The sequence below is a fragment of the Triturus cristatus genome, chromosome 9 (genome assembly GCF_964204655.1).
Source record: "Triturus cristatus chromosome 9, aTriCri1.1, whole genome shotgun sequence".
Lineage (NCBI taxonomy): Eukaryota > Metazoa > Chordata > Amphibia > Caudata > Salamandridae > Triturus > Triturus cristatus.
The window spans coordinates 1,220,315,210-1,220,332,318 of record NC_140592.1 but is presented as its reverse complement, the minus strand read 5'-3'; the positions used below and the strand labels follow the sequence as shown (position 1 = coordinate 1,220,332,318).

Below are 17,109 nucleotides of genomic sequence, written 5' to 3'. Positions count from 1 at the left end.
TGTATTAAGATCAGTGATTGTAGGAAACTGATATTTTATTGCAATTATCATCCCCACTTTTTGCCCCAATATGTGACTGCTAGATGCTGGTTTTCAACTCTAACAGTGCACTGAGGCCTGCGAACTAGACCTCCGCGCCAGTGCTCCTTCCCCTAAAACAGTTTTTTTTTTCTTTTGCAGAGTTTTATATAGCGCAAACTTGACCCGAATCCAATCGGGTATCAGGGCGCTTTACATAGCACCAGTTACGTTACATGAGGACACACATTCATTTTTGTTAGGCACGGGGAGATTAAGTGATTTGCCCAGAATCACAGGATTTTTAGCGTCATTACTGAGACTCGAACCCAGTTCCCCCAGGTCCGAGGTCGAGCGCCCTAGCCGTTAGGCCAACTCCTCTCCCCAGTTAAAGTCCAGATTGGCAAGGACTTTAACACCCCTATAAGTCCATAGTAAATGGTACACCTGGTACCTAGGGCATGGATACTAAAGAGGGCCCCTAAGGGCTGCAGCATGTCTTATGCCTGCCACCCTAAGGGACCCACACTTGGATTACATGCAGAATGGCATTGCAGGCTGCATGAAATGATGCCAAAGTACACTGCATGTACTATATGTAAGTCACCCCTACAGCAGGCGTTAGAGCCCTAAGGCAGGGTTCATTATAGTATATGTGAGAACATATCTGCCTAAGCAGATATGCCCCTGTGATGTCTAGCTCTGGTACTAGATATTGCAAGTGCGTAGGGAAGCCATCTTAAGACATGTACTGGGCACTGGTTAGCACAAGTTCCCCAGCTACTTGATGGCTCCATTGAAACCTATGGTGTTTGGTATCAAACAGCTTGTCTTAATAAAACTGTATTGTTGCCAGTTCAAGATTTATTATGACATGCACTCAGAGGGCCCCTTGAGGTGCCCCCTGAAAAATCTTTTAGTGTCTAGTGTGCTAGTTGACTGGTATCATCCAGCCTGCCACCGCGTACAAGTTTCTGACCCCCTGCAGATGAGAGCCCATGCTCTCTGAGGCCAGAAACAGTGCCTGCTCCAGTGGAAGGTGTTCACACCTCCTCCTGCAGGATGGTTAGGGATTTAGCATATTAAGGCCAGCAGCTTCAAACCCCCAGCTGCCCTTAACGTCCCTAAATTGAGTATTTAGGTGACCCCCTGACACCAGGAACTCAGATGCACCTGGCCAAAAGAAGGAGGACAAATAAGGGCCAAACTCAAGAACCGTGGACTAGCTGTGGACTTGGCGTCAAACCCTGCCTGCCTTCTCTAATGTCAAAAGTTGTAAAGACCCCATCCGTCATGCAGCTGTACATCCTCCAAAAGCCTCGGAGGGCTGCCAGCACTACAGCAACCAGTCAGCATCTCCCTTGAAGTGGAGAAGCCACTTGCCTGCAGGCACCTACAGCAACGTCCGGTTTACCGATCTGCTGACAACCAGCTCCACCTATGCAGCAGCCGTCCAGTAGAAGGTCACCATGTACCATTGGGTCAGACCCGTTTCCCCACCAGGTTTGGGGATGCCATGACGCCCAGGAGCCGCCCTACACCAATCCCCGGGATACCGGAGCCCTTGCAGCAACTAAAGCTTGTTCAGTGTCCAGCCTGGAACACCAAGACCAACCTACCGACGAGGGACGTCTGCATCACCGAAGCCAGCATCTAGAGTGACCCTGCTGTCCTGTTATTTCTCCATCTCCTGGTCGACCCCAAAAGTGAGAGCCTCCAACGCAAGCGACCCGCCGGACAAAACACCTCTGCACCTGAACCCCACAGTCTGAGTTCAAGCCTACCGACGATGCACCCTTCTCCCAGAAACCCTCCCCTTTGATTTCGACTGACTTGCTCCAAGTCCCCAATTGCAGCATTTTCTAAATTGGTCTTGGATTTAATTATTGAGTGTGTCTCATTTATCGACTTTGTGTTTGCAACTAATGCCTAACACTCCCCTCTGATAAGCCTAAGGCTGTTCGACCACACTACCACAAAAAACGCACCTTAGGATTGTTAAAGCAAGCCCCTGTATACTAGTATGGGATACCAGGAGTCTACAAAGTGCACCTCATTTTGGTACGCTATATGGAGGGCCAGCTTCCTACAGTGAGCCATTGGCAATCATGTTTCTTGTCAGTGCACTCAATTCTTAGAGTTCTGTCCTTCCCAGGCAGCCAGTCAAAGAGTGTGCTCAATAGTGTTTATGCTTTTTTTAACCAACTGTCCTTTGCAAAATCCTGCTCTTAACCAGTTACTCTAAATTCTCCAAAATATTAACTTCTTTTCTATAGCCTACCAATTGAAGGATAGGTTAGAGAATTGCGATTCTCCTATTACCATGACTACAGAATCTGGATTTCATTAAAGAGACGGAGGCTGACATTATGCATTATCTTTTAATGCAGTCTCTAAGCAGCCGCATACATCACAATAACAAATGTTCCAGAATAGAATATTGGAAATACATAAAGGGCATGAGCCAAGTACAATCTGCCTCTTTAAATGCGGAGAAAAGAAGATAATAAGAACATGAAATAAAAATAAACTTGGAAATGTCCAAAGAACTTTCAAAGGATCTTCAGGTGCACATCACGAAGAGAAGAAGGATCCAAATGCCTCGTGGTTAGGAAGAGTTACCTGAAAAGAGAGAGAAGTAAATACCTCCTGCAAGGAATACATAGTAAGAAAACTAGCATTGTATATCAAGTATATAGCACTTTCAAAATATTACAAGACAAACTAACACTTTCAATAAAAAGGTATATAAAATGTAAGAATAGTCATCCCAGGGTGGGTTGGGAGGCATAATGTCAGCCTCCGTGTCTTTAATGAAATCCAGATTTTCTAGTCATGGTAATAGGAGAATCGCAATTTCATTACAAGAACGGAGGCTACATTATGCATATTGGTAGCTTTGTAAGATTACATCAGACATATGCTCGATAGGCTTGCAGTAGTGTCGAGCAAAAGTGCTAGAATTCGACCAGTCAGCCGCTTTGAGGATGTTATCTAACTTACCACCAGACCATAGGGATTTACTGGCCATAGCACCTCTAAGGGAATGACCTTAATATTTTCTTAAGTCAATACCAGCTAAACCCATGACGGTTTTAACCCATCTAGCAATCGACGTTGAGGTTATACCTTTATGGGGCTTAATAAACTATGAGTAATTGGTTCACGCCAAGGACACGAAGACCAGACATCCTGCAATCATACTCTCTCATAGAATCAACAACACAAAGTTTAGGGCAGGAATCAAAGCATGGATAAAATATAGAATCAGACATAGTTTTAGTTTGCCTATAAATCTCAAACTTTACACCAAGCATGTTCTAGGATCTATTTGAAATATCTAAAGCTTTGATGTCGGAAACTCTTCGACAGGAAATTAGACATAGCAAAGTTGCAAGTTTGATAGAAAGATTTGTTCTATTCAGGAGGAAATTATCCGGCCAATTAGTGAAAAGATCTAGAATTAATTTAACATCCCAGAGAGAGTCGTATTTTGGCTTAGGGGGCCTTCTTAGACGAATACTTTTCATAACTCTGCAATTAATAACATTTTTACCTACCGTCTTACCATTGACTAGGACGTGGCCAGCGGAGATAGCTGATCTATAGCAATTGATAGTTCTATAACTGAGACCTCTATCAAATTGTTCCACAAGAAAGATTACTATGTCTACAATAGGAGCCTCCAAGGAATCCAGATTCCTTTCCAGGCACCAACGAACCCAACTTCTCCAAATGTTGTTGTACCTATAATGAGTGCCTGGGGCCCAGGAATCTCTGAGGAGAGTTGCAGCTGTTGACAAAAGCCCTGAGATTTCACTGGATCTCCTGACACTCTCTAAGCAAGAAGGCTCAAATTCCCTGTCTGGATTAGGGGGTGACTTCCGCCATCTATGTCTTTTAGGAGATGTTCTTGGGAAGGGATTACGAAGGGGATCGTGTACCCTAGTTCTAGAGCAGTGGGGAACCATGCTTGAGATGGCCAGAAGGGAGTTATTAGGACGAGGGAGCATTGGTCTTGTCTCCCTTTCTGTAAAACCGTTTGGATCATTGCAAAGGGGGGAAAGGCGTAGGCTTTGAATCCTTTCCAAGATTGGAGGAAGGCATTCACTGCCACAGCACCGGGATCGGGCATCCAGCTGAAATATTTTGGCAGTTGAAACGTTAGTCTGCTCGCGAAGAGGTCTATTTCTAACGGGCCCCAAATTTTATTCAGGGAGCTGAAGACGGAAACGTTGAGTTTCCAATCGCTGCGATATAAGAGGAATTGGGAGTTCCAGTCCGCGGAGATGTTTGACTTCCCCGGGAGATATTCCGCTTTCAGAGAGATTTTGTGTTCCAGACAAAACATCCAAAGTCTCTTGGCTAAATTTGAGAGATCCGCAGATTTTGTACCGCCCAATCGGTTAATGTAGGCGACTGCGGAAATGTTGTCCATCTTTAGGATGACAGAGCTTTCCTGGAGAAAGTGTTTGAAGCTCATCAAGGCGGAAAGACCAGCAGTTAATTCAAAGTAGTTTTTATGGTGAGAAGATTCTTCTTGGGACCAGACACCACGTATGTTCTGACTGAGAAGGCAAGCTCCCCAGCCATGGAGATTCACGTCTGACTCTAAAACAAATTCTGGTTTTGAACCAAAGATCGCTTTGCCATTCCTTGCATCTAGGTTCTCGAACCACAAATTCAGTTCCAATTGTGCTTCCTGATCTAGGGAAATCCGATCTTCGTACCACAGACCAGATCTTAGGGCTCTCGCTTTTACTCTTTGGAGGGCCCGATAGTTTAGAGGACCCGGGAAAATCGCTTGAATGAAGGAAGAGAGAAGACCAAGTAGTCTGGCTAGTTCTCGCAGGGGAAGGTCTTTTAGTTTCAAAACGTGACGTATTTCCTTCTAGATTTTGGCAATCTTCTTGGAAGGGAGTAAGAGAAGACATCTGGAGGTATCTACGGTGAAACCTAGAAACTCCAGAGACCTGGAAGGAGTCCAGACCGACTTTTCTTTGTTGATGATGAACCCTAGGCTTTCTAACAGGTCCATAAACGTCTTCAGGTCTTGATACATTTGAGACAGCTCTTGAGACATTAAGAGGATGTCCTCTAGGTAAATGATCAAACGGATGCCTCTTTGGTAATTAACCTCATAACCTTGGTAAAGCACCAGGGGGCAGATGAAAGGCCAAACGGAAGAGCTTGGAATTGATATAAACAATTTTTCTAGAGGAACTGAAGAAAGGGTTGGTGGATTTGGCCCATAGGAATGGTGAAGTAGGCATCCTTTAGGTCCAGTTTGACTAACCAGTCTCCTTCTAAGAGAAGGTCTCTGAGAAGATGGATCCCCTCCATCTTGAAGTGTCTGTAAATCAAAAATGTGTTCAGTTGTCTTAGATTTATAACGGGTCTCCAGCCCTTGTCCTTTTTCTTTAGGAGGAAGAGGGTGCTTATGAACCGGAGTTCTTCCAAAGAAACTTCTATAATTGCTCCTTTATGGAGCATAGAGGTGATCTCCTCTTCTACTATCCTTTGTTGATCTAGAGGAAGTGGAATGACTAAAGGGAGAGAACTTTGTGTGGGTGTTTCTGTAAAGTCTATTGTGAAACCCCTGACTGTATTTAAAACCCATGGATCTTGAGTAATTAGTTTCCAATTCTGAAAAAAGAATCTGAGACTCCCTCCCACCTTTGGGGGGGAAAGAAGGAGAGGGTGGAAAGGGAAGAGTACTCACTTGGAGGGTTGTTGTTGAAAGAGGTTCCACGGGATCTGTAGCCTCTGGAGCGCATTCCTCTCCCTCTCTGGGGGTAGAACTGAGAGAAACTGAGAGAAACCACCTGATCTTGTGAAGGGCCTTTGGTTAAATCGGCCAGAAGAGAGGCCCCTTCTTCCGGCCCTGCCAAAAAGGTTAGGGTTGAAGACCCTGCGCATGTTTTGTTGTGCCTTCTCTAAGGCAGTAAAAGTAGCGACATATTTTCCCAAGGATTTAATAAGATCTTCGCCGAAGAGAAGGCCTTTGGGGTTTTCAGAAGTTTCCTTATCAGCCATATAGGAAAGTTTAGGGTTGATCTTAGTTAAGACAACTCTTAGTCTCTCAGCGTTAAGGCTAGTGTTAGCGTTCCCAAGAAGAATTAAAGCCCTCTGGCTCCAGCCTCTGATTACGTTTATGTCAAAAGGAGTGTCGTTTACGTGGCTATCTTTTGCCGCGTCAATAATCCTGGTTAGCAAGCCTAGAACGTCAAGAAGACAGTCTTGGCACCCTTTAAGGGATCTTTCCATGCCTTTTCTTGGATCCCGCCCAAGTTTGAAAAGGAATTTTATCAATTCCGGGTCCAGGTTTGGAGTTTGGCATGTTTTGTTTTCAAGAGAGGGTCTAGAGCACTCGGCCCTAAGGATATTACGAGTATGAGGCTCTAATGGGTACCTCAACCACTTATTGATGAATTTGGCCACGTGTTCTTGAGGGTACCACTCCGAGCTTAAGGGGGAGAACATTTCTTCTCCCAGAGGGTCAATAATGGTATCCTTGGAGGATGAAGCGGGATCCTCGAGGTTGAAAAGGCCTTGGTCATCGTCCTCATCTAAATCAAGAATGTATTCATCAGGGGTATCCGAAGCATTGTCATCATTGAACTCATTAAATTCATTGTCTCCCATTAAGTCGTGAGCACTCAGATGTTTTGTGCCGCTATGGACACCCGAATATGTTGTGCCGCGAGGGACACCCAGGGAGTTCGAGGTGCAGTGACCTCCATTGATAGATGAGGTGCTAAGACCTCCCATAGTGCTCTTAGGGGTTAAACCTTTAAGGTTCTTTGTTTTCTTTAGTCTTTTACCCCTTAAAATAGTAATGTCATCGTTGAGGATCTCGGGGATCTCTTCTCCCTCAGAGGAGAGTGATCTTTTAGAGGACGTGACCTTGTTTAGGGTATCAAACATACAGCTTCTCATTTCTGTATGTAAAAGCTTCTTAAAAGCTTCATGGTCAATATTAGCTGTGGGGGCAGAGCCATCATCTGATTCTGAATCAGACATGAGGAAAATAAAGAAATAATAGGGGGTAATGTACACAAAAAGGTGTTAAGAATATTAAATTATGAAGATAACCCTCCTTTATTGTGGTTAAAAACAAAACTTGCGGTTAAAGTAGCAGCTGATCGCGGAGTTCAACGAGTAACTAACACTCGTGAAAGCTCCCGATCAGCTGCAGCGCGTTGTCATGGCAACGAATGCCTTGCACTCGCGTCCGAAGGATTGTCAGGTGGGCTGGGAGGCGGTAAAGAAAGGACCTTGGTTCATTCCTTAAAGCATCAGAAGTGCTCGACCGAGCGGGTTACGGGGAAAATAAATAAACCAAATCTGAGCTATGTCGATCGTTGTTAAACGGAAAGCCGAGGAGATAAGCATAAGCGTCGAAGCTGTGTACGCGCTGGAAGAACGGTGAGGTTCAGAATACAATGTACCAATAACGAAACATTTAAAGCGTCTTATAAAATAAGTGAGTAGGACTGAGGTAGGATACTTACCAGAGCTAACAAATTAAATAGGATTATGGAAATGACAAAATAATTAAACACAGATAAAATCAGTAAGAGCTCAAATCATGAAAGAGGGGGGATTTCCATAAACTGGAAATCAGTGTGGAGGCAGGAAGGGGGAGGGGGGAGGGGGTTAACCCATATATTACAATCAAGTAAAAAAGGCTTAAACATCAAAAAAGGAAGACCACTTATCTGCTCAGAGCCGCATTTAAAAGAGGCAGATTGTACTTGGCTCATGCCCTTTATGTATTTCCAATATTCTATTCTGGAACATTTGTTGTTGTGATGTATGCGGCGGCTTAGAGACTGCATCAGAAGATAATGCTTAATGTAGCCTCCGTTCTTGAATTGACATTTATTTATTTATTTATTTTATGCGATTTTTAGAGCGCGCAAATACCCTTAGGGTGTCTCGGCGCTGTAGTTGCAGGACTCTCCGGAGGAGGCGGGGGAGGGGGAATTAGGCAGGGAACAACCATCTGTTACTTTAACACCGCTGATTTCTGCCTGTTGTCTTATTTACTTGTTTTAGATATGGATATATATGTATAGTCTGTGTGACCTTACTGAAATTCTAATGCCACAGTTTATCTATAAATTGGGATACATTTCAGGCTTTTCTTACCATAGCGCTGCACACTCCTTTTCTTATCATGTAATTCTTGTATTGTTGCACAGTGATTTTCTTTTTTTTCTTGCAGCTTTGGGAGCTCTTCTACAAGCTGCGGTTCGTTTACACATACATCGCCCCCTGGCAGATTACATGGGGATCAGCTTTCCATGCTTTTGCCCAACCTTTTGCTGTGCCTCGTATCCTTAAAAATGTTTCAATCTACCTTTCTAACAGATTGTTTAAATTCCCTGAGAATATGTTGCATAGCTTTTTCAATTTATTTTTGTGTTGTGTAGTTGTGTGGAAGACTGTGACTGTGCTAAACAGTTGGAGTAGTACATGTGAAATCTGATGGTTCATAGGGTTAATTTTGACTGAAAACGAGTTACTTTTTGGTTTAGCAGTTCTCAAATCTAGATTGGGTTTTGTTTAAAGTTTTGTAAGAGACCTTTATATTAAAACAAAGGGTCTTGAAGCATGTTACAGTGTGCCTGTTTGGTTTGCAGGTGTAACTTCTAAAATGTTTTTTAGTGAAAAATGTAACCTAGTAACAGTAAGACGTTAGTTGAAAGTAGAAGGGCGAAAGTTCATGCATCCGCTCTATTTTAGCATTACAAACTTGTGAATTCAGGATAGTAGGACCCAAGGGCCACACACATCATGAAAAGAGGAACAAATACCTTTTAATGCAGTGACTTCTTGTCTGTGAAGGTAGAAGAAATAACTAAAGACGTGCAGAACTGCAGGCTGCAGTTGGTGGTCACATTTCCAGTAGTTGCCACTTTTTGAAGTTTTAAGTCCTTAAAGGTAAGAGCAGGTTAAAGCTCGTCCAGAGAGCGGCTTCTAAAATGATGCGATTGGGCACATGTTCATAGAGCAGAGCTGTAGATCATAGGAAGGGAGCAATCGGGCATGTGTGAAAGACCTCTGCATCTCATACCCTCGTTGGTGTTCACCCCTGACAGACTTACCCTGGTGACTGACTCAATGTGTTCATCAATCCTGTTTATTACTCTTTACTCGACTGCTGTGTACCTTGTTACTTTAAAGTTTATCCTAACCTCATGGCAGGGTTTGCGCTATGAAAACTAACCAAAATAAAATAAATGAAAATTGTAAGACATTCAGATTGTTTGAGTGGGTGAGTTATTGGGAAGCTTGGGTTCATTATTTGAAACAGAAGGGGGCTGGCGGGTGGGGCTATATTGTGTAGCTTGTTTAAATGTACTTTCCCACCGAAGGTAATGTAGAGCTGAAACAAATGCCTCTTAGGGAAGCAGCAGGTCCATTAGTTAAAAGAAAGCAAGATTGTGCCTATAGATGTAACTTGATAGTAAATAGATTCTGAATTTTACGGTTCCAAACAAGAGTTCATGGCAATGCATCTGATGACGATGATTTTTTTTGTTTTATAAGGAAGGGATCAGATGTTCTTTAAGGTGTCGTGTGCTCCATATTGTGGATTGCCTTTAGCACCCAAGAGTGTAAATCCACTAGATTTAAAAAGCCATAGCAAAGAAAAAGGAAAGCTGGGACTTTAACATGAGACTAGTCATAGGTGTGGTACATGGTACGTCTGTTTTTGAGTTGTTTTGGATTTGAGTTAAGAAAGTGGAATTTATTGTTACTTGTAGTTCTTGAAATGAGTAAAGTAGCATAAATCCGATTTGTAACTCATCTGTGGCAGCCTTTTTGTTCTCATTATTTTTGTTTTGTGTTGGGAAAATGTTCCCTCTCTTAGTTTCCTCATCTAACCCTCTCTCAATCCTCTTTCTTCTCCTGATCACCCAAGCTCCGTCTTTCCTTCTCTCACACTCTTCTGTTCTCTCCTTCTCTCCCTTTGTGCCCCACACTCCCTTTTTTTCCCCACTCTCCTCCTCTCTTTTGTCTCTTCCCCTCCCCTGGAAGGAGTGAGAAGAAATGTTTGACATAAAAAGCCTTTACTTCATTGAGGGGGCCTTTAAAGTGAAGTAGTAGTTTGTTTTGCTGCTCCATGTCCCCTGTTTGTTTCACAAATGTGCCAACAGCTTTAGTCTTATATTATAAATGATTCTGTTTTGAAGATGCTCATTGTTTTGAAACCATCTTATTCCAGAAATAAGGTCTCACTAAATGGGCCTGTCTGCATTGAGTGAGGGATGTGCCCTGGTTTCATTAAGTGCTCTCTTTCTGGGTGTTATTTTCTACAGACGTATTCTATGTTAAGTGGCAATAGCTTTCCACCTTTGTGAATTTGTTTTTATCTATGGCATTTATGTAGCACCCACTGCCACTGGGGTGCTTTTACCTGATTAGCGATATTACAGGCCAGTTCATGCACGTATGATGAATTTCTGTGGTAGACTGTATGTCAGGAGTTGGATATTGTGCTTGAGGGCCAGTGGTGTGCTCTGAGTGGGTTGCTGCAAACTTAATGCTTCTGGGAGTCTTGCTGATGTGATGTAGCAGAAGCCTTCACAAGGATCTTGGTAACCACTTTGAGGTCAGTTTATGATTTTTGTTTAAGTATTCCGTGCAGATCTTTGGTACAGCACAAGTAAGAATAAAATGATGCTGGTAGGGTGTAGTCAGTGATGCTTGGGTAGAATGTTTTCATGTGAGAAATGTAGTGCAGACTAAGGTACCCTGTTCACATGAGCTCTAAGAATGCCCAAAATGTATCCGGTGAGCCAGTGGAGTAAGATACATCAGACGCACAGAGTATCCACAGTGTACTAACCCTCCTGACTGAGAGATGATTTATGATTTTTAGGTCTCGGCCTGGCGAAAGCAGCGCATGAGCTGCTCTGCCATGAGAGGCCTTTTGGAATCGATAAGATTCCTGCGTGCACGCGGGGAGACAAACTAGACAAAAGATGTGCACGCGGGGATTGGATGCTTTACTGGCAGCGTGATACACTGGGGACTTTTTACACTGGGGACTTTTTGTTTTCGCCGCCAGTAAAGGCAGTCCCCACGTGCACATCTTCTGTCCGTCCCATGACGGGCTGCGCTTGTTTCTTTTGGTTAAGGCTGCAGAGTGTGCATGTTTATTTTTGCCTCCAACGCCGTCTTTGGCAAATATTATCCTGGCAGTAGTACGTAGGTTCTGCATGTTTGCTGTCTGCGTTGTCAGGTTTTCTTTAAAAGTTTCTCCCTCCGATGCTTTTTAGGTCTCGGCTGCGAAGGCTGCGCTTGCGCAGTCTCGCTCCGAGATTTAATGACTTGGAGAAGAGGGGCTTGAACCCGCCCCTCTTCTCCCCTGTTCTCCATTGGCTGGCCTCTTGAATGCTGGCCAGCCATTGGAGAAGAGGTCAGTCATTCAAAACAGGCCCCGCCCTTTTCGGATCGGGGGGCGTGTTTTTTGCAAGAAGTCTCAAGGAGGAGACAACAGCAAAACACGCCCCTGAATCCGAAAACGACGCTGCCTTTCTCCGAGGCATTTCTGCTCTGCCTCGGAGAAAGGCGGTGGTGTCTTCCGGTGCCCTCGGCTTGTGTTCACAGTGACGAGCTCTCGTTTCTTGTTTTTTTTACGTTTCGGGTTCTTACCTTGCTGTCAGTACTTCTATTAGGTGAGAAGTTGGTGACTGCAGAAAAGTCTTGTGCCGGATTTCGGCGCCGGTCAAACTTGAAAAGTTTCCTGAAGACGCCCTCCCCCGACTCACGTGCCGACAATCCGGCTGCCATATTTAATTAAAATAGCCCAACCTCAGGGTCGCGATTCGCGAACGAATCGCAGTCGACACCCTAAATTGCAACAACGGTCAAAGATAGATTTGTTATACGTGACTCGTAGTGCCTCTATGCCGCATTGAACGGCAGTGAATGAATGTGACACGCCAAGTAGGATGGAAACAAAAGACAGACCAGAAGAGATGACACAGGTCGTTGGGACAGAAGTTGTTGCAAGATATTGTCAACCGGGAACATTTCAAATGTGATTCTATTTCCTTAGCTTTGTTGAAGATCGTGAACTCCTCCCATTGTATCCCTTAGATGTGTTTTGCCATGGATGGTATGACGAGAATGTTTACACACGTGAGGTTCGATTCACAGTATTTACATTATATTTTTGCTACATAAACATAAAAAAGTTATTTGATTTAAATATGGCCGCCCATAGAAGACTTTAAATAATGAGAGAAAATTAGAAGATGGCTGCCGCCCGTTTCAAGTGTAGTCTCTTTTCTATGTTTTTGCGGAAGGCCACAGCCACACGAATTGTGTCCTGTCAAAGATGGCGGCTTCCAAGAAGGTTTTTGAGGCTTTTGTGTCCCGGGTACCGTGGAGTTTGGCTAGCAGTAAGTGCCGGCGTGGGGTGCGTCGCCGAAATACGTTTATCAGGCAGTAGATCGTCAGTGAGAGGGCTCAGTCGAGTAGTCCAAAAAGACGATGGCAGGTACACCTGGCCACCACGAGTGACACAACTGTAAATCCCAACATCTGGGAGCAACAAAGCGGAATTATACGTTTAAGCTTTAGATTGGGATAATTTAGAGGGGATAGCTGGAGAAAAGGATTACATATATTAATATTGTAAAGTAGGAGTCTTAGCATAAGAGTGTGCTTACAATACCCAATTCTGTGCTGTGTACAGTGTGCGATACTGAAAAGAGACCCCGTGTAGGATTGCCCTCCGATATCTGCAGTTGAAATTAAATGTTCGAGGCATGTGGGCTGCTGAATTCATATCTGTGCATAGATCGCCGCCTAGTGTTGGGTCCGGATGTTTGTACGTTGTTGTCCTGGAAGAGTCTTCGAAGTATCCGGAGATAGGTGACTCCTCCCCTGGACCACAGTGCGCATGGGCATCCTCTCCATCCTCAGATTGTTTTTTTCCGCCATTGGGTTCGGATGTGCTTATCTTGACTCAAGTTAGGAAAAACTTTTTTCAGGCCAAAAGGCCTTTAGTTCGCGTCGGTACTGTTCCCGATCGGTATCGACAGTTACTGGTTAGTTTACTAACTTCAACAACAACTTTTTCGCATCGTATCCGACCATCGACCCTACATCGACGATGGAGTCGAGGACACCATTCAAGCGGTGTCCTGTTTGCAATGCGAAATATCCCCATGTCGACGTCCACCCGGTGTGCAACAAATGCCTTTCACCGGATCACGACGAATCCACATGTATGGCCTGTGCCCGATTCAGATCCAAAAAGACTCTCCGGAATCGACGAGCAGCGAGACTTGAAGCGCAGCAAGCGGCACCGGCCCCGACCAACATCTTCAGCGCCGAGGACGAATATGTGGAAGGCGTGGAGAACCTACCCTCCAGCCCCGCTTCCGAACACGATTCCGGATCGGAAGACATCGAAGAACAACTCTTTCACAGGGAAGAAGCCGACACCGAGGTAGGAGACTACGATGAGGCCTTAGCGGCCGAAGAAAGTAGCTCCGGTGACGAGCAAGGCCTACCCGTACAGACGGAGAATATCCCAGTGCGTCAGTCAATGGCTCCGGTCGAGGGATCGCCTTCGGGCCTTACCCAAGACCTATCCCGCAGTTCTTCGGCCCCGCCATCTGGCCCGGCCTCGGACATTCAGCAACAGCCATTTGGGCCCAAAATGACTGTTTTCCCTTCTTTGAAACCGAAACCAAAAGTCGTATCGGTTCCCCAGAAACCGAAAGTGAAACTACCACTGGTCGGATCGAAGCCCACTACACCTTCGACGCCAGCCAAACACGTCGGCACCGACCGCACCAAACGGGACTTCGGTGCCGAACTAGCGGCAGCCGACGTCGGCACCGACAAACGGAAAAAGGCCATCGGTAACACCAAGCCGCCTCGGCCCCCGGCACCGAATCAATCGGCTCCGGCCACAAAGGTCAAGATGGCCGCTGCGTCACACATCGCTTCGAGAGCAGCACCGAAGGCCCAATCATAGACGTCGTCGACAGCTACTACCTCTCCTCGACTCTATGACCCCGTGGCCCCGAAGAAGTCCACGCCTGCCTCTGCAGAACCGCTCGGCGCAAAAGAACCATCGGCTTTACAGGTTCGACAAGTTGCAGCGTCCTTGCAACGCATCAAAGAAAAGGCAGCCCTCCAAGACACGTCGGGCTCCGAGCCGAAAAAAGCTCAAAAAGCTTCTCCAACAATACCCAACATCACTTTTGGACTGCCACCATCCACGGCACCCAAAATGTTCGAAATCAGGACACGTGTCACCCACACTAGGATCACACCTGCCGAACGCTCTCCTACGGAGACGTCACCGTCCCACATCATCGATGCTGACACCGGCAGACTTATGCTCCACAAGCGGAGAATATCTTCCGAGCAGCCTTTGGACTCGTACCGGATCCCGCTAAAGAAAAAGCTGCCAGCAGATTCGGAACCAGTTCTTTACGAACGTCTCCATACCTCTTACCTAGATCCACAGCCCCTCTCTCCGACACCCTCCGAAACCTATGCTTTGGAGGACTATATGGGTGACTATGTCCCCTACCCCAGAGAGATGGACCCTGAAGGCCAACAGGACCCTGACCAGGCATGGGACGACCCTGTAGACGCGGGTGCGCCTATGGATTCACAGGACACGCAGCTCTATGGCGCGAAAACGTCTCCCACAGAGGACACTGCCGCATTCAACGCCCTCATTGAACGTGCTGCGGCAAATCATGGGGTGCAACTCCACTCTGACACAATCGAGGACGAATTTCTAATGGATACTTTCGCATCCTCAGAAAGGAATATCAAAACTCTACCCATGCTGAAAGGTGTCCTTAAACCAGCAAAGGACATTTTCAAAGAACCCACTAGGGCGAGAGTAATAAACCCCAGGATCGACAAAAAATATAGGTCGGCACCTGGGGACCCTACGTACATTAGAGGCCAGTTGCCTCTGGATTCCATCGTAGTCGCTAATGCCCGCAAAAGGGCGCACTCACAGACTACTGGCGAAGCTCCTCCCCCGGACAAGGAGTCCAAGGTGCTAGAGATCTCCGGAAAACGGGTTGCAGCCCAGGCAGCTAATATATGGCGTATTGCCAATACCCAGGCGCTCCTAGCTCGCTACGATCGCGCCCACTACGACACATTAGAAACCCTACTCCAACATCTCCCTGACCAATACAAGGAGGGAGCAGAGATCCTCATCAGGGAGGGACAACTCCTCACGAACGCATCCATTAAGTGTGCACTGGATGCCGCAGATACAGCTGCTAGAGCAATAAATACCAGCGTCATGTTACGACGACACGCCTGGACCGAATCTCCGGATTCAAACCTGAGGTTCAGAATAACATCCTCAATCAGCCGGTCAACCCCGACTACTTGTTCGGGCCAGAGGTCGACACCACCCTAGAAAAAATAAAAAAGGACACAGACACTGCAAAGTCCATGGGGGCTCTCCAAACACAGTCCTTTCGGAGTGGCTCCTTTCGTCGCCCCGGAAATAGAGGAGCAGGTAGAGGACAGGGGTCACAGCAAACCTTCAACAAGGGCAACACACAAAGTACCTACGATAAAAACACCCGGGGTGGATATCGTGGCTCCAGCACAAAAGGTAGAGGACGCGGATACGGCAATACCAGGTCCTCCCCCAAGAACAAACAGTGACGCCCTCTCCCTTCCTCCCGACCACACAACACCTGTCGGGGGAAGGCTACTAAGGTTCCTGTCCACGTGGAACTCCATCACCGCAGACAGGTGGGTCAAAGATATTGTCAAACACGGTTACTGCCTAGAATTAACCTCCACTCCACCCACCATACCACCAAAACACCGTCCTATGTCCTCAGAGCACTTAGCGCTATTACAGCAGGAAGTGCTAAGTATGCTGAAAAAAGGCGCAATAGAGGTGGTGCCCGTCCGCGAGCAAGGTACAGGAGTGTACTCCCTGTACTTCTTAATACCAAAAAAGGACGGGTCACTCAGACCTATACTAGACCTGAGACCCCTCAACCGCTACATTCTCTCAGAGCATTTCCACATGCTCACCCTACAACAAGTTCTCCCGCTGCTCAAACAGGGAGACTTCCTGGCCACGCTAGACCTCAAAGATGCGTATTTCCACATACCCATTCACCCCTCACACAGAAAATATCTCAGGTTCACTATTCAAGGGCAGCACTACCAATTCAAGGTTCTTCCCTTCGGCGTGACAACAGCACCCAGAGTTTTCACAAAGTGCCTAGCTACTGTGGCTGCACATCTACGGAGGCAACAAATTCACGTCTACCCTTACCTGGACGAATGGCTTGTTCAGGCAAAGTCAGCCCAGCAATGTGCCAGCCACATGTCCCGCACCATTCACCTTCTACACAGTCTGGGGTTCTCACTAAATTACCCGAAATCACATCTCCAACCCGCACACGTACAACAGTACCTAGGTGCGACCATAGACACTCTGGCAGCCACAGCTCAGCCAAATTTAGTGAGGATCAACAGCATGCAACTGCTGATTTCCAAGTTCAAACCCCCAACACTCCCTTCCCGCGCGAGTGTTCATGCAGCTGATAGGCATGATGGCCTCATGCATTTTCATAGTCCCACACGCGAGACTACATATGCGCCCGCTTCAGGAGTGCTTGGCACGTCAATGGAATCAGGCTCAAGGGCAACTAAAAGACCTAGTGTTGGTGAGCGGTCGGGCATACAACTCTCTGCATTGGTGGAATCCACAAAACCTTTGCAAGGGCCGACCGTTCCAAGAGCCTGTTCCACAAATAATACTGACAGCGGACGCGTCTCTCCAGGGATGGGGAGCTCATGTACTCAATTACACAGTGCAGGGACTATGGACAATACAGCAAAAGAAGATGCACATCAACCTTCTAGAACTGGCAATCTTCCTGGCAATGAAAGCATTCAAAGTACACTTGTGCAACAAAGTCGTGTTGATCCGGACGGACAACATGACTGCCATGTACTATATACAGAAGCAGGGAGGAACACACTCTCCACAGTTGTCTCATCTGGCTCAAAGCATGTGGAAGTGGGCCATTCAGAGGAACATATTCC

General features: G+C 46.2%; 1 protein-coding gene across 3 annotated transcripts in view; it reads left to right on the top strand.

Moving 5' to 3' along the window:
- The window catches only part of PCNX1 (pecanex 1), a 617,237-nt gene that overhangs the window by 478,148 nt on the left and 121,980 nt on the right, over positions 1 to 17,109 (top strand). For all 3 annotated transcript variants that reach the window (XM_085627291.1, XM_085627290.1, XM_085627289.1), the window contains exon 23: positions 8,249 to 8,357. In XM_085627291.1, coding sequence (XP_085483417.1) covers positions 8,249 to 8,357 — 109 coding nt within the window. The remainder of the gene's footprint in view (positions 1 to 8,248; positions 8,358 to 17,109) is intronic.